Genomic DNA, 24002 nt, shown 5'->3' with positions numbered 1-24002 from the left:
CTACTACTCAGATTCTGAGTTTTGTGATTCATAAATTATAACTCCAGCTTCTAGGTTTGTGACTGAGAAACCATCTCTTTTGACTCACTGTGACTCTATATCTTGTTGTTGTACTAGAGTTGATACCATGGATTTTGTTTGTTTTTACAAAAACCATTTTTTCCATGTTTTTTGTTTTCCCAAAAAATTGTATAACTACATTGGCAGATAACAAGTAGTGCATAGAATTAGTGGGAATTTAATTGTGATATATAAGTAGCTTGAAGGTTCTGATCACTTGTTGGGCATATCTTTTTAGTGTTTATCTAAGTAATTTTTACTTTTTTGCAAAAGATATAACTAATTTCACATTGCGACTGTTGCAGTGTAGCGTAATGTATATCTTGAACTTGATAGTGTAATGTATAACATAAAACTAGATAGTAGTATGTATCACTGCATTAAGAAATCTATTAGCTTAGTGTAGTATTGTCAGTTAATCAATTAAATTGTATTTAAACTGAAATCATGTACCAGACTAGAGCATCAAAGTAATGGGCACAAAGTAGTGTGGCTCGAGGGAGAACTGAAGGGGTCGCTTCTCCAAGGCATCACAGCCTAAAAAAATGTACAACTTGTGAAATGTTTGCAGAACTTTCTGGAACAGGACGTGACCAGCCAAGGAGGATGTCTTTATGTGTGCTAGCTGCAGAGAGGTTGTAGAAATTAAGCATGAGCTTAGCATTCTGATTGGCATTTATGAGAGTTTGAAGAATAGGGTAGATGTTCTCGAAAGAATTAAAATGGGCATTCCATCGAGCGCTCGGCTGCTCAACTCAATGCCAGAGCTCACTATTGTGCATCAGACAACACAGCAGCAATCTTCAAGGCAGAATGTACTGGTTCTACAGGAACTAGTTATTGTTGATGACTCTATTGTCAGGGAAATATGTTGTGTGAGAAGGATAGGTGGAATATGACCTATCCTGGTATGCCTGCCAGGGGCAAAAGTAGAAGACGTAGAATAGTCATTTAAGGGCACAGAAGATGATATTGATATACACATTGGCACTACTGATATTAACAGTAAATCCAAGGACTTTGTTCCGTACAACCTAACAAGTACAGGGCAATGTTGACAAAAAATCATGAGTTAGGATTGAATTTGAAAGTGTCTGCAATTCTGCCCAGACACAATAGGAGAGAGTATACGTTGAGAGAGCCTTGTGATCAATCAATTTGGGCCTGAAGAGAATGTGCACAGTTCATAGGGTAGAATTTTTTTCAGTGTGGTCTGTGCTTATTAACAGGAAAGATATGTTTTTACAGGGATGGGTACTCTTGAATAGAACAAATGGAAGGAAATAATAGCTGATTGTATTGAGGCAGTGATAGGTGGGTCAGAAAACTTGGGGGCAAGTATGCAAACTAATAGTTTAACTAAAACTGCAGGCAGAGATGAAACTGATTCTTGCATTGCTACTATCGGTATATGCAGCAGCCTGGAAAGCAAGGTTTCCAGGATTTCAGACCCTGCTGTCGATCATCATGGAACAAATGAATACATTTTCTCTCTTAGGGTAATTAAATGTATGATCACATGGATGTATGTTTGCGTGTACTAGTAATGCTAGGAGCATTGTAAATAAATTTGATAAATTTATTTGCAGTGTTCTGATTAAGTCATCAATTGGAGACATTGTAAGAATAATTTCACCATTTTGTAAGAATAATCTCGCTTATGTCTGAGTGTCACTCAGACATAAGCGAGCTGAATTTGAATATGGGCACTAGAAAGTATACAGGAGGGATAAACAGGAGAGGTGGAGAGTTTATGTTCTTAGTTAAGAAGTATATTAAACCTAAATTAGTGCATCCAGTTGACTTGGAGACAAGTGCAATGTTGAGTCAGTTTGGTGTAATATAAGCACTGGAAAAAAAAAAAAAAATTACAGTAGGAGTATATTATAGGCCTAATAACTTTGATGAGTATCCCAACTACAGGGAAATAGAGTGGGTCAGAAAATCAGAATGTCTCATAATTTAAGATTTTTAACTTTACAGATGGTGACTAGAATTTGTGGGTTGTTACTCACACACTAGCAAGACATTTCTTTTTCTGGATTTCTTGGATGACAATTTTCTACAACAGCATGTTAGAGCAGTAATACTCTTGATCTGATTGTTGGCAGTGATTCTTCATGCTTTAAGGATCTGCAGGTAAAAGATACACTGGATGGCAGTGATCACAGCATACTAATGTGGAATTTAATTAAAGACATAACTGCTTTCATAAGGTTGACTGTTGAGGTCTCAGACAGTTTTTAAATTGTAAGCAGTGGGACCAACTAATGATGTTACCAATAGTAAATTCCAAATTGGAAGTATTCGGGGGAAGTAATCAAAGAAGCTAACAAACGAAGAAATACTGTTCAAAGCTTAGACATAAATGGTTGTCAGATGAACTATTTGGAACTTCTATTTTTATAGTAACAGTAGAAAGAAGGGATTGGACCACTTGATGTCTGTGGGTTAACTGTTGATGACCCTGCTCAGGATGTGGCAAATTGAATAGATATTTTGCACATGCATTCACACATGAGGAATTCTTTAGGGAAGGGCATGCCAGAAGTTTATCAAAACTTTAGTGAGGAGCTAAATGAATTTTTGAAACTGAAAGAAAAGAGGAGAAATTGATGAGGGTGGAGGTAACAAGGACACCTCGGAAATTTGCAGATGGAATCTATCCAATTATATTAAGGGGAGCAGCAAAGGAGGGAAGCAAACTCTTAACCATAATTATGAGAACATCCTTAGATTCAAGAAATGTTCCAATGGACTTTAGATGTGCGAATATATCCCCATTTCATAAAGGGGGATCAGAAGGCGATGTGGGTAATGGCAGACCTGTTAGCTTAACATCTGTTCCGATGGGGGGGGGGAATTGAATTACTGGTTGAAGAAGTAATGCAGGACCATTTGGGCCAGCATGCAATTATACTGCAAACACAGCATGGATTTTTAAAGAGTGGTCTGGTCTGACCAATCTGATAGGTTACTATTATGCAGTGATCAAGAAACTGGATGTAAAAAATAATTTTTACATCATTAGCATTAGTAAAGGTGTACCGTATTTCCTTATGTATAAGACGCACCTTAATTTTGGGGCCCGAAATTTGAAAAAAAATGTATTACATAAAGTTATTGACCTCAAGTTTTATTCATCATAAAATTCATACAACTTATCACTGTCAAAACTCCCATCCATTAGCTTGTCCTCATCTGTGTCTGATGACGAATCACTGTCTTCATATATTGCCTCATCTTCAGTTCCATCTATGGCATTTGAAATGCCACACTTCTTAAATGACTTGACAACGATCTCAATCTTGATATTATCCCAGGATCTTTTCACCCAGATACAAACTTCTCCTATAGTTGAGTTCTTCACTCTTCCTGCTGGTGTCAAATTGTCCCCAGAAGACTTCATCCATTGGTTCCATTCATCTCTCATGGCAGCTTTGAAGGGTTTGTTAATGCTGACATCAAGTGGTTGGAGCTGGGATGTCAAGCCTCCAGGTATGACAGCAAGTTTTGTTTTTTGCTCTGCAGCAATCTTCTTTGTATTTTTTGTTATGTGTGCCCTGAACTGATCAAGCACCAATTGGGCAGGTTTGCGTCTCCTATTGGAGCAGGAGACCACCTGGTCTCCTGCTCCAAACTTTCTCAAACCAGATCTTCATCCCATCCTGATCCATCCAACCCTTGTCATGAACGTGGACAGTCACTCCTCGAGGAATGTCTTCTTTTGGCATTGTTTTGCATTTGAAAGGAGGCAGCTTGGTTCCGTCGGCACAACAAGCTAGACCGACTGTATAATGGCTCTTTTCATGTCCACTTGTCTTCACAGTTACAGTTTTCTCCCCCTTCTTATCAACAGTTCTGTTACTTGGGACATCAAATTGAAGGGGGACTTCGTCCATATTTGCAATCTGTCCCAACTCAAACTGATGTGTCATTCCGACATTGAATGTCAAAACAATGAAATTCAAGGACCTTCTGCTCATAGCTTTCAGGCATCTTTTGGGCAAGTCTGGTGTGTGTACGCATGCTTAGTCAATTCCGTTTCATGAACCTGAAGCACCAATTGTGTCCTCCTTTGAAATCAGTAACTTCTTTTTCATCAGCAGTTCTTGCCTCATGCTGAACCATCTTTGTGGACACAGGAATTCCGATTGCCCTTTGCTCCTCAATCCATATCTTCAATTCCCTCTCTAAATCAGGCCATTTTGCTGACTTGCCTCTAATGGCCTTCTTCTGCCGTGCCATTTTCAGTAGGGTTTCTTCTACCCGTAGCCAGTCTCGGATTGTTTTCTCAGTTGGAGGAGTACCAAACTTACGTTCAGCAGCACGATTTCCATTCACTTTTGCAAACTGGATCACTTTTAACTTGAATTCAGTACTGTACGAAAATCTTTTCTGAGCCATTTCTGGGCAGAACGTGGCAAAACGTAACCTAATATACCGGTAACAAGTGCGAAACAATGAACGCAAAGACAACAAGTGCGAAAAAGCGGGAAATGCAAGTAAAAAAAATCTACAACCACTGTATAAGACGCACCCAGTTTATAGACTCCAAATTTTTCGAAAAAAGGTGTGTCTTATACATGGGGAAATACGGTACATGATGCAAGAAAGCAAAAGTAATCTTATATAGCATCAGCCAAAAAAAAAAACAAACAAACAAAAAAAACCACCCTTCCCATTTCACCCATCCACTCGCTCCAAATGATTGTTTAGTTCTGCCTTTAAGCTATCAACGTCTACAACGACAGATGGAAGTTTGTTCCAACAATCAACCACCCTGGCTAAAGGCAAACTTCCGCACATCTATCCCACAACTGTCTTTGCTTAATTTGAATTTATGCCCTTTTGGGTGATTATTCTTAGCAAGAGGAAGAATCCCATCAGCATTGAGTGATCAAACCATTCAAGGCTTTATACACCTCAATCAGATCACCTTGCAGGTGCCTAGTCTCCAGACACCGTAATTTGCAAAACTTAAGCCTTTCTTCGTATGAGCAAGCCTTTGTTCTATTCACTAATCTTGTTGCCCTTCTCATTCCAGCAGCTCTATATCCTTCTTAAAATGAGGCTTCCAGACCTGTATACAGTACTCAAGGTGTGGCCAGACCATTGCCTTATACAAGAGGATAATCACCTTATTGCTGCTAGAAAAATTCCTGTATATTATTGACAAGACACCATGAGCTACTCTTGCAGACTGCGCTGCTCAGAAAACTTCATATCTGCTTTCATTGATACATTACTCTAGGGTTACTGCTTCCCATATGCAGTACTTTACATTTGTCAATGTTAAACTTCAATTGCTACCTCTCAAGGCCCCAGGTGCCAAGCAATTCTGTGATCAAGTGACTTTGCTCTGAATTAGCGCTCTTTCTTGAAGTAGAAATCGTTTCCTTATTTAAAGTATTTATTAACACACAATTAAATAATCTGTAGTAAAGAAAGAAACTTTACTAGATTAAGAAGCAAAGCAACCTTCTCTTTTCTTTTCTTGTATATATCTTAATTACTAACCTCCTGGTGCTTGGTCACAGGGTGGCACTGCTCCTGCCTCCACATGGCGGGGCCGGTAACCTGGAGGGGAAAAGCTCTCCCTTTCAGGGCGAAATGGAGCGAACTGACTCCAATACCCAGAAACCCACTGGGTTGATGGATCCAAATGTAACCGATCCAAGACATGAAGAATCTATTTCTCTTGGAGATGCATCTAAATGACTAGAAAAAGTGACAGAAATGACTCTGTCTCCACAAATAGAATGAAATCTGACATAAACACTTTAAATGCCCCAGCATATTCAAATAATGAAAAATCGGTAGACCAATTGTCACCCTTTCTGATATAAAAGAATCTTGAGAGTTATCTGGTCCCCCAAAAAAATGTTAAGAGATCAAAATCAGGTGATATTTTAGTAGAAACAGCCCATCCTAAACATTCCGAAAGACTGTTGCAAATGACAACCTTCGCAGGAATACCAGTAACTGTATCCCCTCTGAATTCTTAAATACGTCAAAAGGTGTAATAACGGAATGGGACCTCCTAAACGTACCTGAAGATGAAATTCAAAGCAAACTCCAGGAACAAGAAGTAATAAATGTCAAAAGAATTACAATTAAAAAAGAACGGATCGTCACCCCCCACCAGAAACCTAATACTCACTTTCAACACACTGAAAGTGCCCAGATCAGTAAAAGCCCGATATCTACATTGCAATATTAGACTGTACATCCCAAACTCTCTCCACTGTTTCAACTTCCAGAAGTTTGTACGCTCACAGACTGTATGCAGAGGAAAAACGTGTGCAAACTGTGGATCCCGAGAACATCTGACCTCTGCTTGCAGAGATGGAAACCATAAATGTACAAACTGTAAAGCGGAACATATGGCATACTCAAGAGAGTGTGAAATCTGGAAGAAAGAAAAAAGAATACAAAAGTACAAAGCAAAAAAACAGAGTTACATATCAGGAAGCGAAAAAAGCAATTACAATAAATCTAGAAAATAAACCTTAGTGCCCAAATCACCACAACCAAAAAGAGCCTGGAAATGAGACTTCCAAATTCAAAATGCTGTGGAATGCAAACAGATGTCTCAATTCCCCCAAGAGAATCAGTTTCAGAATGGGCACGTGAATTTTAGAAATCACAAATACCAGAGAGGACCCTGTCCTTGAAATTTTTGCAGAAGAAGAAATGGATACAGGAAGACCGTATTTTCCAAAGAAAGACAGCCCCAAGGAACCAATCCGAGGGACCATCTAAACTGAAATGGCAGATACAATTATCAAGCGGAACTGTCCAGGTTTCCGCGCAAACATTAATGATATTATAGACCTCATTATCCAGTATCATCCTTTAAGCATCTGCCTACAAGAAACTTATTTGAAATTACAGAACAACAGTATCATTAGAGACTATACCATATTCAGAAAGGACTGCATATCGGATTTACCAAAGCGGAGGAGTTGCAATATTAGTCAATAGACATGTGCCATCTCAAGCAATACCATTGAACACCCCCTTAGAAGCAGTTGCTATCTAGCAATATGCTTCGATATTACTGTAACCTCAATATAACTACCTCCTAGTCAAGAACTCTACTTAAAAGATTTTGAAGCACTGATTGCCCAACTACCCTCTCCGTTCTTCATTTTAGGTGACCTAAATGGGCATCACACACTATGGAGCAATCCCAAAATAGACCAGAAGGTTAAACAAATCGATAAAATAATAGCTGAGAACAACTTCATGATTCTGAATGATGGTACACATTCATATTTCCACCTGCCATCAAAAAGCAGCTCTGCAATAGACTTATCAATCTGTTCACCCACACTGTATCCTATGATTCAATGGACAGGGTATGAGAATCCATTGGGCAACGATCACTACCCGATATTCTGGAAAATCATGAAGATAGCTCCATCCCAAGCCAGCAGACATCCAAAATGGAAAATATATGATGTGGACTGGGAAACTTTCAGGGTACTAACGAAATTAGATTGCAATATTATTAAACAAGAATCAATACAAGCAGCAGTGACTGGAACCTCTTTTGCAAAAATACAACAACAGATAATCTAACCCAATTCAAGAGAACCAGAGCTAAGGTCAGGAAATTGCACAAAATCAGTAAAAAAGCAAATTGGATGAAATTTGCATCCACTGTACCCAGTTCCACATCAGCTACACTTATCTGGAGGAAGATCAGAAAGAAGACAAACAGTTCCCAAATAAACCCCACCCCATTACTGAATTGGAAAGGGCAGTTGGTTACAAATCCCTTAGATATTGTCAATGTGCTCGGTGAAAATTTTGCCAATACATCTACTAATTTTGCATACCCAACTACTTTCAAAGAATGAGGCCGAAAAAACAAATCTAAACTTTTTTTTCCACCAAAAATAATGAACAATACAACTTGCTGCTCATAGTAGCAGAACTAAAACAAACTCTGCTACAGATGAAACACAGTGCAGTTGGCTCCGATGAAATACATTATGCAATGATACCACAATTAGATGAACAATCTCAATTAGCCCTGTTAGATTTATTCAACAAGATATATCTTGAAAATACTTTTCCAGACAAATGGCATCATGCAATAAAACTAGCTTTCCCAAAACAGGGAAAAGACCTATCAGAGCCACAGAATTATTGCCCTATAGCTTTGACTAACTGCTTAGGCAAGATCCTTGAGAAAATGGTCAATAATAGACTAACTTGGTACCTAGAAAATAACAATCTTCTCAGTCAAGCACGATATGGTTTTCGGAAAAATCACTCTATATTAGATGTACTTGTACAATTGGAAAACCAGGTAAGAAATTCGTTTCTCAGAAAACAACATCAAGTCATGGTTAATTTTGATACCGAGAAAGCATACGACACCACATGGCGCTATGGCATTCTTAGAGTGTTACATCAATTTGGCCTTAGAGGGCACCTATCCCTATACATATGCAATTTTCTTAAACATAGAAATTTCCAAGTGGGAATTAACAATACCCTTTCCAAAATGTTTGTCCTGGAAGAAGGAGTCCCTCAGGGATACATACTAAGTGCCATTTTTTTTTTTAAGTCCACTTCAGCACAATAGTAGAGCAAATACCAAACAACATCCTCACAACTGTTTATGCTGATGATTTCAGCATTTCTTATCAGGCACAACATATGAGGACAATAGAACAGCAAGTACAAATAGCCATAAACAAAATTATAAAATGGACTGAAACAAATAGATACAGAATTTATTTGCAAAAGACTGTATGTATTCACTTTTGCAGGAGAAGGAATATTCATCCTGATCCAGAACTCAGGCTGAAAGGACAGATCAAGAAATTAACATTTTTGGATCATATTAGACATATAAGATTTCAATATCTGAAGGAAATGAACATCTTAAAGGTGCTATCATCTATATCATGGGGATCAGATAGAACAGTTCTACTATGATTATATCGATTTCTCATCTGGTCTAAGTTAGACTATGATGCCCCAGTCTGTGACTCAGCAAGACCTAGCACCCTGAGATGGCTCAATCCAGTATATCACTGTGCACTACGGTTAGCCCTTGGGGCTTTCTGAACATCACATGCGCAGAGCTTCTATGCTGAGTCACATGAACTTCCTTTATAAATCAGAAGACATAATCCATTACTTTTTTATGCAGCTAAAATAAAATCCCTATCAGGACACCCCTACAGAAAATTCTTTTTACATCAGAATGGGAGCAACACTATCAACAACAAAGAATCAATAAACCGGCAAACATGAGATTAAAAATCCTTCTCCTCAGCAGAGATCTTAACCTGGATAATATCACTCTGCTGAAGAAGCAGTCTGCACCAACACTATGGATAATCAAACTGGCTACATGCGACTTTTCATTTCACTTTTGGAGCAAGCAAACACTTCCTCATATAAACTATCAACAGCTGCATGCTGCTTACAAGTCACAATTTTCAGATCACTGCTTTTTATATACAGATGGCTCAAAAACTGAATCTCATATGGGAGCGGCAGTCTACTTTTCAGACACCACATTGGTCCCAAAACTCCCAAAAGATTGCAACATTTATACTGCAGAACTGCAAGCCATTATGTTAGCGTTAAACCAAATTGAACATACTAGTTCCAGCGACAGCATTATTTTCACTGATTCTCTTAACTCCGTGATGGCAATACAAAATATCAATTCCAAAAAACATCTATTACAACAAAAAATTCAGTACCGAGTATCAAAATTCCTAGAACAAGGTAATAATTTTAGATTTTCCTGGATCCCAAGTCATGTTGGAATATATGGTACAAACAAGCAGACAGAGCTGCTCAAGAAGCCAACAGCATAATTTCTGTATCAGAATATATTTGTTTTTCCGACTACAAACAAGTTATTTATCACAGTGGGATACATCACTGGCAAGTCTTAACCAATAACAAACTGCATCAAATTAAAAAACTGCTCCTACCATGGAAATCCAGCATACAACAAAACATTCATGACGAAGTGATACACGCAAGGTTGAGAATAGAAATGAACACACTCACACAAGGTTGAAATGAACACACTCATTTCAGCTACTCTTGCAAGTAGACGATCCCCCTCTATGTCCTACCTGCTATACACAACAAACAGTGGAACACGTACTAATTACTTGTCCAGTATTTGTTGCAGAGCACTGAAATTACTTTAAAGATCTAATAACCAAGCATCACTCCCTCACTCTCAAAACTATATTGGAAGACAGGAAAAATATAACAGATGTTTTTCAGTTCCTCAAGAAAATAAACTTCTATAACCAAATATGAAATCAAATGTTATCCCTGTATTAAGCTATACACACTTCTTGATCCTTCGAAAGTATTTTCAGCAAAACACAAGCACAAAGAGAACTACCATATAAAACCTTCAAGGTGCATTTCAGCCACAGTAACTCTTGCACCAAGAACTCATAAATCAATCAAGCCACCTCTCAGCCCCCTCTGCTCAACTTTTCTAAATCCTATTGCAGCAGCGTACTGTCTTGGTGTCATTAACAACCTTGCCGACCTTCATATCATCTGAAAATTTGGACATTAAGCCTGATCATCATCAATATCATTAATACATACAGAAAACAACAATGGAAGAGAAGTGTCCATCGATTACCATTCTGTCTTCTCCCACTCAACTATCATCTGTGACACAAATGGAGTGACTCTGTTCGAGATGACATTAGTTAACCTAACTGCCCCTCCTTTGAATGGAATCTAGAAGTTTGAGGATCCCCTTTTGGATGTTTGTATGTTCACTTTCTTCATTTGGATTACAAACATCCTGAAGCTTAAGGTTCAGGATGCCTCACTTGCCCAGGCCCTAGTAATGTCTTCACATGGTCATATGTTTTTGTAAAATTTGAAAAAGTAAGATCTTTTTACCACAGTTGGTTAAGCCCACTGTGTCTTTTCTCTCCGACTTCCCCTCCATCATACTCTTAACTTTATTCAACAAAGTGAAACAAGTTCTGGGTGGTTGCAATCTGCCATTGAACAACATTCTCGGTCAGTTGTATGACAATATAGTTGTTATGAAAGGAGAGGACAAAGGGCTGCAAGCACTCTTTGAAAACTTTAAGTACACAGAATATGTGCCATGCGCAGCTTAATCACGTTGGAGATAAAAGTTGCCTCCACAGTACCTGAAGTTGTTGATTACTTCAGTATTTTGCAACAGTTATGTTTTCTTTTTGGGTTCATCTCATAAAAGGAGTATTTTAAACACACGCATACCAAGTTGGATTTTTTTTTTTAAAGTGGCTAAGAGTAACAAGATGGTCTGCACATTATAAAGCTGTCCATGCCTTGCAACTTGGGTACAATGACATTTTAAAGACTAAAATAGATTTTCGACGCCTCTGAAGAGAAACCCGAACACAAACAAGATGCAAAACATTTATTTTGTAATGTTTTAATAAAACAAGTGAGAAATTACAGACTCCAGGTATGGACATATATGAAGGGTACCTTCTTTTGTCATCTTTAAATTTATTTATTAAAGAACTGAGAGAAAATTTAGATAAAAATTAATTTGGTATGAAACAAAAGTGATAAAGATGAGCGATGAAATCAACAGAAATTATTCTGACATAGAGAAGTGAATTGAAAAAAATAAAATAAATTTCAGATCGTACCAAAAGCAGTAATTCATTAAGAGGAAGAGATAAATTTTGAATAGAAGTAACGAATACTCTCTTGGATTGTTTTATAATCCAGTTAATGAAGAGGACTGAATCATATGAACAAACACATCAGAAAAAGATATTAAATTTCTTGCAGATTTGAGACAAAATACTGATGTCGATGAAGATAACATAAAACTCATAATACGGTAAACCCCCGCTATTCGCGGTATCTGTATTCGCGATCGCCGATTTAATATAAAATGAAACCTAAAAAAATGTGGATTTTAAAGCACCGTGAATATTTTCCGCCATAAAAAAAAACATGGGCGTGGCTAAAATGATCTTTCCCGGTCAAAACAGCGCTCAGTGGGTGGGGGAGAGGGGTGACAAAATCGCGAGCGTGAATGTTTCTCGCTAATCCTTGTTCAATATGTGTTATGCGCTTGTTATGGAAGGTTTCATCGTTTGCTTTTAATTTATATGCTTATAAATTGAATAAATTTATAAATTGATATGCTTACAAAAGTAATAAATCTACCGTTTTGCAGTGCAAAACAGACTTTTTTGAGTGTGTTAATGGAAGAATGTGACTTTATTGTGGACAAGTTCTTTCTAACCCCTACAAAAATATGACTACGAATAACAAGAGAAATGTGAAAATATCAAAGAAGGTGATGACATTAGCGAATAAAATTGAGTTATTAGATAAAATTTCTAATGATGAAAGTGTCTCCTCGGTGGCAAAACATAAAATCAGACTCAACGGTACGATCAATCAAGAAATCGGAAGAAAAAATCTGCCGTAGTGTCCGTGAAAACGCACTAATTGCTTCAAAAATTTGCTCTGTAACTCGTGATGTTAAATTAGAAAAAATGGAAAAGGCTTTAAATTTGTGGATAGAAGAGCGAACTCAAAATAAAATTCCGTTAACTTCACTCATCATTCGTGAAAACGCAAAACTCCTTATCAACACTTTAGCAAAACTGGTGATAGCACTGGCGGGATAGGTTTTTTATCTAGCAAAGACGCTGGTTTGAAAGATTTGTTTGAAATTTCTAATAAACATTACATTTAATATTAAATTGTTTCTTATTTTCATTTCGATGCCATATGCTTGCATTTCACTATGTACTGTCTGTGTACATAGTCATATTATGAAGGTACATATAATACATACATAGACAAAATTTTAGACTAGTTTTTCTTATATATTTCATACTTTGGAATGGAACCCCTTTATTACTATGGGAGCCATAACTCAGTATTCGCGTTTTCGGTATTTGCGGCATTTCTCAGGAACGTAACCCCCGCGAATAGCGGGGGTTTACTGTACACCACTGCAGAAAGGACATCGACGACAGATTGCTTAATCAGTGTTGTCAGTTCAAAGAGTACTTAAAATTAGTCACTACACAAGAAAACTTGAAATGCCCTGAAATCTTGCAGCTCATATATGAAAGAAACTTGATAGAGGTTTTCCCAATGACAACAATCCTAAAAATTTACATGACATTACCAATAACAAGTTGTGAAGCTGAAAGAAATTTTTCTAAACTATCAGTAATAAAAAAAATTTCAATCAACTATGCTAGAGGAACTATTGAATTATTTTCATTTCTTTCTGTAGAAAATATTACAAAATCGTTGTTATATGAAGAGGTGATCAAAGAGTATGCAGCCAAAAAATGTAGGAAAAAATGTGTTATATGGGTGTTTCAGGCAGTTAATTAATAAAAATGTTATGCTATTTTTCTGGATTTTGTGATGTTTGCGGTATTTATCAGCCTTTTTAAATTTGTAATTTGTTGTGATTTCTTTTCTCATTCTATTTATAATTTTGTATTATTTTCCTTAAAGAGGGCCCCAAAAATTTTATAAGCTTCAGGCCTCACAAAACCTGGATCCACCCTGGCACCCACATAGATCATGTAAGAAGTTGAATTGTTCTCAGTACAACTTTTCTCCTAGTTTTTGGAACATTTTTTTTTCTTTCTTTCTATTTAAACCTCTTCTGCTTCCTCCAAACAATGGCCAAATTTGGTTGCATTTTTTTCATTATCTTTCACTCCAGACAGCTTTGAATGAAGAGTGCATTTAAAAATAATGTTAATAATTGTCTTGTTTTGCTAATTTCCTTTTTAAATTTATTAATTTTATTGTTTAATTAACAGGAAGTGTTTCTGGATTTTCTTCACAAATATTTGATACAATTGAAAGCCACTGTGATTCTTCGTCAGAAAAATCTGCTCCTAAAATAGCACTTGATATCACCATGACATCTTGTTCTCGGTGTTATACTTGTTCTTCCCTTCTTTACGATGAAGAAATTATGGAGGGATGGTCAGCAGATGATTCAAACCTTAATACACAGTGAGTATTTTATTTATTTGTTATAATATAATCAGAACAGACAGAGCTTATGAATGACAGTGTAACATGTTAATCAGCAACACTGAATGATTTTCTTCAAAGTTTCAAAAATGTTAACCCCCCTTCATCTTAATGATGAAAAATGTTTAAAAATGATCAGGCAATATTGAATGAACCTTCCTACTTTCAGAGCTGTCCCTCCCCCACCCACCTATATACTTTTTTTTTTTTTTTTTTGTTAGTTGTTGGTGCATCAGCTTCTGTGGCCAAAAAGGACTTCCCAAAGTTTTTGCATTTTACTCTGATCCAAGCCCGAGATGGGATCCGAACCCGCAACCTTTGGGTTGCAGAAAGCTGGAATCACATAGTGTACGAGTGCCCACAATATGAAGACCTCAGAGGGGTACTTATAACAAAAATAAGATACCTACCAAAAGGATTGGAATCCCATTTCATAGATACTGAGGATGAATATAGAGCATTATCCCAGTTGGCACAAGACCTCTTCTTCTTCAGGAGAGGGACATTAATCACCATCTACAATGACTGACATCAAGTACCACTATTGAGATACCAGCCAGCACAATGTAATGGTTGCAACTAAAGAAGAGGGACACAAGCACAAGGGCGGAACTTGCCCCATGAGTGAAGAAACTTGTAAACAGAAATGCAGTAGTGGCTTCCAGTAGCCATATGGCGATCTGATGAGGGCACTCTAGCCCCCTTCACCTTTATACCTACATCCTTGGAGGGAGGGGGGACGTTTTCGTTCTCTCCACCCCATATCTTCAACTCTGGTGGAGCAAGGGCATACCCCTCTGAAAACTGGCGCCATCTACTCTATTGGCCCCATATTTCTGTCTTTCTCTCTCCAGCCTTCTGCCTCCCTCCTCTCTACTTATACACTAGCAAAAGCCCTACACACCAAAAACTTAATGTGCCTAAATTACCTTACGCCCATAACTTGGCCTAGCAAAACCAAGCGATTCTACCCCTACGTCGACGCATGTTTTTTTTTTTTTTAGGTCCTAGCCGCTGAAATCTCAGGAAATTAAGCGGCAGAACCTGCCAGAGTGAAACAGTCTACTGGGTTATGGGACAATGTTGGACCTCAGTAGGGGCCTAGCAGCTAAATGACCAGATGAACAACAGTACAAGGCATCACACATATACAAAGTCCATATACTTTTAAATCTCTGGCTTTTCCAGTCAACTGGTTCACCCACAATGTAAACTACATGGAGATGGGGCAAACCCCTGGTGCCATTTGACTCTAAACGCACTTTACCTTTGGGTTGCCAGGCAGGCACTTTACCCACCTGGCTAGCCCGGTCAGCCCTATATACTATTGGATGCCTTGATGTTTTGGATGTTTGCAATTGTTGAAATGTGGATACAATCCTGAAGCATTCAGAATGAGCTCTCCATTGTTTGATGGAGGAAAATAAATTTTTTATATTTTCATATGTGCCAGTGATTGCAGAATTGCTCTTTCAGATTTGGTTAAGAAAATTTACACCATTGACATATACCATATGCATACAAAACCGTAGCTGCCACTCTTCAGATTTATGATCGAGAATTTGGCTTTTTTTTTTTTTTTTTTTTTAACTCAGTTTTACTCCTTTGTCCCACTGTCATAATACAGTTTGACGATGAAGAGTTTCTCTGCCTTTTTTCAAAAAATCAGTTTTTTTCCCCCCCATATTTTTCTATTCATAAAAAGAAAGTAAACCTATGTCTGTGAAAGTGCCAAAAACATAGCCACTCCCAAACTGCATGTTGGGGCAAAGCAGTATGTCCTGATTGTGGATGTAAGAAGCATAACCATATGCTTCTTACATCCACAGTCAGGACATAAGAAGCAGAACCATATGATTGCATCATTATAACCCCTTATTCACCAAATTGTAAGGTTAACCACCTGGCATTCTCCAAAACATGAGCAGTATGGAAGCAAGGGGAGAAAAATTCAGTAATATGAAGTGGAGAACAAAGTCACATACTCAGAGGGGAGAAGACAAATAATCAAAACAGAGCCAAAGCATACATATGTCACAGCTGCCTAGCATTTTCAGTCAGTAGTAGTTCAAATACATGTATCACTTCCTCCAGACACACATATTGGTAATTAGGCATGTTCCTTGCTCTCTAATTCCAAGCAGTGCCTTTTGCAACATACAAATGAACAAGCCAGTAATACCCCAAATATGATTTCAGATTATCTTCCTGCAAAGACAGCAAAATAAAATGACAGAAACCATCAAAACAATAGTTGCATTCCACTGGATTGGGTATTGAGTGAATTGAATTGAACAGAATTCTCACACTCTATGCAAATGATGTGATAACATAAACATGACCCTTCTTTCCTAAAAAAAAAAAAGATTATCATAAGCAATTTACATCTAAAAATCAGAAGAATCCACGAAACCTTCAGTGGAACTGTAGAGAGGCTTTTGGAATGCAAAAGATAATTTATATGATCTTTACGGTCAGTATTCATCAGCAGGCATATCCTAGCAGGAAACTTATTTAAATTCATAAGTTAAAATTGATGCTATCCCTAGATGAGATAGTAATATCACTTCTTGTGAGAAACAGTATTCCTTCCAAATATGTTTTCTTCAGCCTCCTTTAAAAGTAGTGGCAGTGTGCATTGTAATCGGTATCACTCTTACATTAACTTCTGTATATCTCAATTTGTCATTCTCCTTAAATGATCTAGAAACGCTAATGGGTCAACTGTCATCTCTGTTCTACTTACTCAGAGATTTCAATGTATTCATCACTGTAGGGATCTCCAACAATTGACAAGCGAAGTAAGCTAATTGATTTCTTGCTTTATACTTATCAACTTACCCTGTTGAATACTGGTGAGCCTACCTATATTCACTTTTCTACAGGATCCATGACTGCCACAAACCTTTAAATCTGTTCTTTCATGTATATACTAATACAGAGTGGTCAGTTCTTGATGATCCATTAAAGGGTGACCACTTGCGATTTTTGCTTTCGTAAAGGCGACTACGATGGTCTGAAACAGTATTTAAATTCAATACAGTGGGACCAACTGATGATGTTACCAACAGCAAATTCAAAACGGGAAGCATTCAAAGAACTTATCTTGGAAGCTACGCTTTACATACCAACTAAGAAATATTGTTCAAGGTTTAGGCCAAAATGGATGTCAGATGAACTAATGAGGCATATGGCCGAGAAGAAAAATGCATGGGATACATACAAATTAACACATGACACAGAAGCCTATGATAGATACAAGTTGATATGCAACCAAGTTACAAAGGAGGTTAGTCAGGCGAAGGCAGATTACGAGAAATCCTTGGCAAGGGATGCAAAGAAAAACAGCAAAGAGTTCTTTACTTATGTAAACTCTAGAAGGAAGGGGATGAATCAGATTGGTCCACTTGATATTGATGGGTCAAGTGTTGATGATCCTGCTCAGGTAGCTAACAAACTAAATGAATATTTTGCATCGACATTCACACATGAGGAGTTATTCAGAGAGGGGAATGCCAGAGGTGTATTCAACTCTAGCAGTAAGCTACAGAATCTTGAAATAACTGGGAGTAAAGTGGAGGAGAAACTGTTGAAGATAAACACAAGAAAGGCACCCGGGGTGGATGGGATCTATCCAGTTATATTAAAGGAGGCAGCAAAGGAAGTAAGCAAACCCTTAGCCATAATTATGAGAGCTTCCTTGGACTCAGGGGAGGTACCCATAGACTGGAAATGTGCAAATGTGACGCCAATTCAAAAAGGAGGATCAAAGGCTGACACAAGTAATTATAGACCTGTGAGCTTAACTTCTGTTCCAGGAAAATTAATGGAGGCACTGGTTAAAGAAGCACTGCAGGATCATTTAGACAAGACTTCAGTTATAGCTCAGACACAGCATGGTTTTGTTAAGGGGAAGTCTTGCCTGACCAACTTGATTGGATACTATGATGCAGTCACAAAAGAACTGGATGCAGGGAATAACTTTGATATTATATACTTGGATCTTAGAAAGGCTTTTGATACTGTTGCACATGGAAGACTGCTACACAAATTGGAGCAGTGTGACATTGGAGGCAAATTGCTGCTATGGATAAAGGGGTGGTTGAGGGGGAGAAGACAGAGAGTGGTAATCAATGGACACTGCTCATCGTGGACTGATGTTATTAGTGGAGTCCCTCAGGGCTCAGTGTTGGGTCCATTATTGTTTTCTGTATTTATAAATGATATTGATGATGGTATATCGGGCTTAATGTCCAAGTTTGCAGACGATACAAAGGTTGGCAGGGTTGTCAAGGACACTACTGACACTATGCTGCTGCAACAGGATCTGGAAAGGTTGAGCAGATGGGCTGAGAGGTGGCAAATGAAGTTTAACATTGACAAATGTAAAGTACTACACATGGGAAACAGCAACCCCAGAGCAACGTATCAACTCTGTGGTACAACACTGACAGTGGTAGAGAATGAAAGGGACTTGGGGGTGGTTGTGCAGGCAGATATGAAGTTCTCTGAGCAGTGCAGACGGGCTGCAAGAGTAGCTCATGGAGTATTGTCAATGATATACAGGAATTTTTCCAGCAGGGATAAGGAGGTGATTATTCCATTGTATAAGGCGATGGTCAGGCCACACCTAGAGTACTGTATACAGGTCTGGAGGCCTCATTTCAAGAAGGATGTAGAGCTGCTGGAACGAGTACAGAGAAGGGCAACCAGATTAGTGAATGAAACAAAGGGGTGCTCTTACGAAGAAAGGCTTAAGTTTTGCAAATTACAGTGTCTGGAGACTAGGCACCAGCGAGGTGATCTGATAGAGGTGTATAAAGCCTTGAATGGTTTAAGCATGCTCAATGCTGATGGGATTCTTCCTCTAGCTCAGAAAAATCACCTGAGAGGGCATAAATTCAAATTGAGGAAAGACAGATGTAGGATAGACGTGCGGAAATTTGCCTTTAGCCAGCGGGTGGTTGGTTGGTGGAACAGACTTCCATCCCTTGTAGTGAAGGTTGATAGCCTAAATAAGTTTAAGGCTCAGCTGGACAGGTATTTTGAATGAACAGAGGGGTGAAGTGGAAGTGGTTTTTTTTTTTTTTTGGCTGATGCTGCATAAGCTTGCTTTCTTGCATCAAATGCCTCTACTAATGCTAATGCTATATTATTGGGGACTTCATTGCTAAGATTGGAAAGAGAAAAAACAGCGCACAAAGTGGAACTATAGGAAATTTTGGAATTGGTGACAGACTTGTGGAATTTGCAGAATCTTGAGGAATGTCAGTAATGAACACTTTTTTCAAGAAAAGGGTGAACAGAAAGAGGACATGGAAGAGCCCAAATGGATAAACAACTGATGAAATTGACTTCATCCTCACTAACAGAGAAAGCAAATGAATATAAAACACTATCATGCCTGGCATTTGTGGATTATGACAAGGCATTTCACTCCATACAGCATAAGGGAATGTCTCAGGCATTGGAAAGATAAGGCATAAATAACCCATATATTATGAATTTGAAGAAAATATATGAGAATGTTACCTCCTTTATTAGACTAGAAAAAGACAGTAGCAAATTTAAAATTAAGGTGTCCGACAAGTGGAGATTATTTCTCCAAAGTTGTTTACTTCTGCCCTTGAGGAAGCTTTTAGAATATTATTCTGGTCACAAAAGTAGTCAATGTGAATGGATAGTACCTAAACCAATTACGATTTGCAGATGACATTGTGGTCATAAGTCACGATCCCAAAGAATTAGAGGAAAATCTTAATCAGTAAGAATTTCGGACTAAAGATGAATATGGCTAAAACAAAAGTAAAGATGAACAAGTATGCCACAGAAAGGGATATAATGATTGAATGAGGAGTGATTAAAAAGGTGGAGTCATATACTTATCTGGGACAAGGCATTGGCTGTAATAATAATAAATGGCTGGAAGTCAAGAGAACAATAAATTTTGGATGGATACCATTCAGGAAATATAGTCACATACTGAGGAGCAATATCCCAATCTGTCTGAATTGTAAAATAATGAACCAATGTATACTCCCCACCATGACTTATGGATGTGAAACTTGGGCACTCACCAAAAGAATGGAAGCGAATCTCAGAGCAACACAGCAAAGAATGGAATGAATTATATGGGAATCAGACTGATAGATAAGAAGAGAAACACATGGATTAGTAAGCAAACTCAAGTAAAGGACTTTCTTATCAAAACTAAGAGACTAAAATGGTCTTGGGCAGGACACAGCTCGAACACATGATGACAGATGGACTAAGAAAATAACAGAATGGTACCCAAGAGGGGCTAGAAGAAAACAAGGAAAACAACGACAGAGATGGACAGATGAAATTCATGAGTTTGTAAATGGATTGTCATTGTACAAAACAGAAGGAACTGGAAAGTTGTTGGAGAGGCCTTCATCCTGCAGTGGATTGAAAATGGATGATGATGATGCTACAATGGATGAAAGGGTAGTTGAGTGGGAGACGACAGAGTGGTAATCATTTATTACCACTCTGTCGATTACAGAGTGATACATCAATCAATAGTGGACTAACAACATTAGTCCACTGCTCTTTGTGGACTAATGTTGCTATTGATTTTTTTATATTTATGAATGATATTGATGAAGGCATATCAGACTTAATGCCCAAGTTTACAGATGTTGCAAAAGTTGGCATAGCATTAGTAGAGGCATATGATGCAAGAAAGCAAGCCTATGCAGCATCAGCAAAAAATTGATTACCACTCTCTGTCATCTCCCATTCAACCATCCCTTTATCCAATGTAGCAACTTACCCTTAATGCCATATCCCTCCAATTTGTACAGCAGTCTTTCATGTGCAACAGTATCAAAAGCTTTCCTGGAATTGGCATTAGAATTAGTAGAGGCACACAATGCAAGAAAGCAAGCTTATGCAACATCAGCCAAAGGAAAAAAAGCTCTGATTTCATCCCTCCATTCGTTCCAAATGCCTGTTCAGCTCAGGCTTAAATTTATTTAGGCTATCAACTTCTGCAACAAAAGATGGAAGTCTGTTCCACAAATCAACTACCCACTGGCTAATGGCAAATTTCCGTACATCTATCCTACAACTGTGAATTTATGCCCTCTCAGGTGATTATTCTGAGAAAGAGGAAGAATCCCACCAGCATTGAGCATGCTCAACCCCTTCAACGCTTTATACACCTCAATCAGATCACCTCGCAGGTACCTAGTCTCCAGACACTGTAATTTGCAAAACTTAAGCCTTTCTTCATAAGAGCAACCCTTTGTTCCATTCACTAATCTTGTTGCTCTTCTCTGTACTCATTTCAACAGCTCTACATTCTTTTTAAAATGAGGCTTCCAGACCTTATTCAGTACTCTAGTTGAGGCCTGACCATTGCCTTATACAAGGGGATAATCACCTCCTTATCCCTGCTAGAAAAATTCCTGTATATCATTGACAAGACACCATGAGCTACTCTTGCAGACAGTCTGCACTGCTCAGAGAACTTCATATCTGCCTGCACAACCACCCCCAAGTCCCTTTCATTCTCTACCACTGTCAGTGTAGTACCACAGAGTTGATACATTACTCTGGGGTTGCTGTTTCCCATATGTAGTACTTTACTAACTTCTTCTTTACTTACTTTACTTTACTGTCTTCTAACTTCTCCACTAAAGCCGGTGTCCCCCAAGGTTCAGTTCTTTTCCCCACTCTTTTCCTCTTGTATATTAATGACCTTCTTCCATTGACTGGAAATCCTATCCATATTTTTGCCGATGATAGCACATCGCATTCCACTTTCCATTTTGAGAAACCTTGTCCTGCTCAATCAGGTTCAACTTCTCGAAAATCTGCTACCAATTCCTTAAATGCCGATCTTCAGGTAATTCTCCAGTGGGGCAAAGACATCTTAGTTGATTTCAACCCTTCTAAAACTCAGTTTTGTCTTATATCTTGCAAAAAGGATTCTTCTGCTCCTATGCTTATCTTTCTAGAAATCGGAGTGACACTCCGATTTCTAGGCAGAATGATATATCTCTTTTGGGGATTACCCTGACTTCTAATCTCTCTTGGCACAACCACATTACAAATATTGCTTCCTCTGCATCTAAAAAACATGGTTTTTCTCTTTCGCTCTCGCCATTACTTTTCTTCCAAACAGCTGCTCACTGTATAAATCGCAAATCCGCCCTGCCATGGAATATTGTTCCCACATCTGGGGTGGTGCCCCCCAAAACCTCTCTCAGGCTTCTTGATTCCATTCAGAAGAGGGCAGTTAGGTTAATTAATGATTCATCTCTAACAGAGTCTCTCCACTTGCTTTCTCATAGACGTACTGTTTCTGCTGCATGCCTCTTCTACAGATACTTCCATGGGCACTGTTCTTCTGAATTGGCTTCTATAATTCCCGCTCTCTCTTTCAAAACAGTCTGAACAAGTGCAGCCAACATCCATTTACTGTCCAACTTCAAACCCACAGAACCAACTTTTCATCTTCCTCATTTATTCATTCAACTGCTGTTTTCTGGAACAACCTTCCTTCATACGTATTTCCTGAAAATTACAATCTACAGAAGTTCAAGTCCAATGTCAACAAATATCTTCTTTCGTCTTCTCAACCTCCAACCCAAGTACGGTACTAAGTACTATAGGTTCTAATACCTCTCGTGCTTGGGGTTCACATAAAAAAAAAAAAAAAAAATTGTCAAAGTTAAACTTTATTTGCCACCTCTCAGCCCATGTGCTAACTTTACTAGATCCTTTTGCAGCAGCGTACTGTCATGAGTGTCCTTAACAACCCTGCCAACAATCATATCGTCTGCAAACTTGGACATTAAGCTTGATATACCATCATCAGTATCATTTATAAATACAGAAAACAACAATGGACTCAACATTGAACCCTGAGGGACTCCACTAATAACATTTGTCCACAATGAGCAGTGTCCATTGATTACCACTCTCTGTCTTCTTGCACTCAACCATCCCTTTATCCATAGCAGCAATTTGCCTCCATGTGCAGCAGTATCAAAAGCCTTTCTAAGATCCAAATATATGATATCAATCAAAGTTATTCCCTGCATCCAGTTCCTTTGTGACCACATCATAGTATCCAATCAAATTGGTCAGGCAACACTTTCCCTTTACAAAACCATGCTGTGTCTGAGCTATAACTGAAGTCTTGTCTAGATGATCCTGCAATGCTTCTTTAACCAGTGCCTCCATTAATTTTCCTGGAACAGAAGTTAAACTAACGGGGCTATTATTACTTGTGTCGCCCTTTGATCCTCCTTGTGAATTGGGATCAAGAACGGGATCAAGATCAGTTGAGAAAAGCATGAACCAGCCTGCTTTTCCTTACATGAAACTTGTCTAAAGGGAAATGATGACCTCATCAAGCATCACATTTATTATTATTCAGAAGAATAGATTTGTGGATAGCCTTCTTGTGGAGGAGTTGCCATCCTTGTGGGCAACAAGACCCCATTTCACCCTTTGCTACTTTACAATCACCATAGAGGCTTTAACAATTCACCTTATACAGTGAAATCTCTCTTTAGTGGACACCACTGGGACATAAGAAACTGTGAAGGTATTTGGAATAGGGAGGTGTCTGCTTTGCTGTAGTCAGTGTACGTGTTGTCAGTTTTGATATTTCAGAAAAATTAAATTCACTGTAACTGGTTACTTAACACGGATTTACAGCTTTAATATTGCTTATCATTATACGTCTGTGTTTCAGTTAACTTTTAATTAATAATGCATAATTAAGTTTTAATAATAAACTTTTATTTGTATCATTTATTATAAAGCATTGTTAACTTTTAGTAAAAATTAATATAAATTGTTTTGTTTATAGTATTTCATTTTCATTGTGGATAATTGGATTGCTC

General features: G+C 38.1%; 1 protein-coding gene across 3 annotated transcripts in view; it reads left to right on the top strand.

Moving 5' to 3' along the window:
- The window catches only part of Crag (DENN domain-containing protein Crag), an 878555-nt gene that overhangs the window by 612705 nt on the left and 241848 nt on the right, over positions 1-24002 (top strand). For all 3 annotated transcript variants that reach the window (XM_090389072.1, XM_090389068.1, XM_090389077.1), the window contains one exon: positions 13899-14097. In XM_090389072.1, coding sequence (XP_090245198.1) covers positions 13899-14097 — 199 coding nt within the window. The remainder of the gene's footprint in view (positions 1-13898; positions 14098-24002) is intronic.

Source organism: Mastigoproctus giganteus, chromosome 2 (genome assembly GCF_048544385.1).
Source record: "Mastigoproctus giganteus isolate SK-2022 chromosome 2, ASM4854438v1, whole genome shotgun sequence".
Classification (NCBI taxonomy): domain Eukaryota; kingdom Metazoa; phylum Arthropoda; class Arachnida; order Uropygi; family Thelyphonidae; genus Mastigoproctus; species Mastigoproctus giganteus.
Note: the sequence above shows the minus strand (reverse complement) of the source record. Positions and strands in the feature narration are given on the sequence as shown.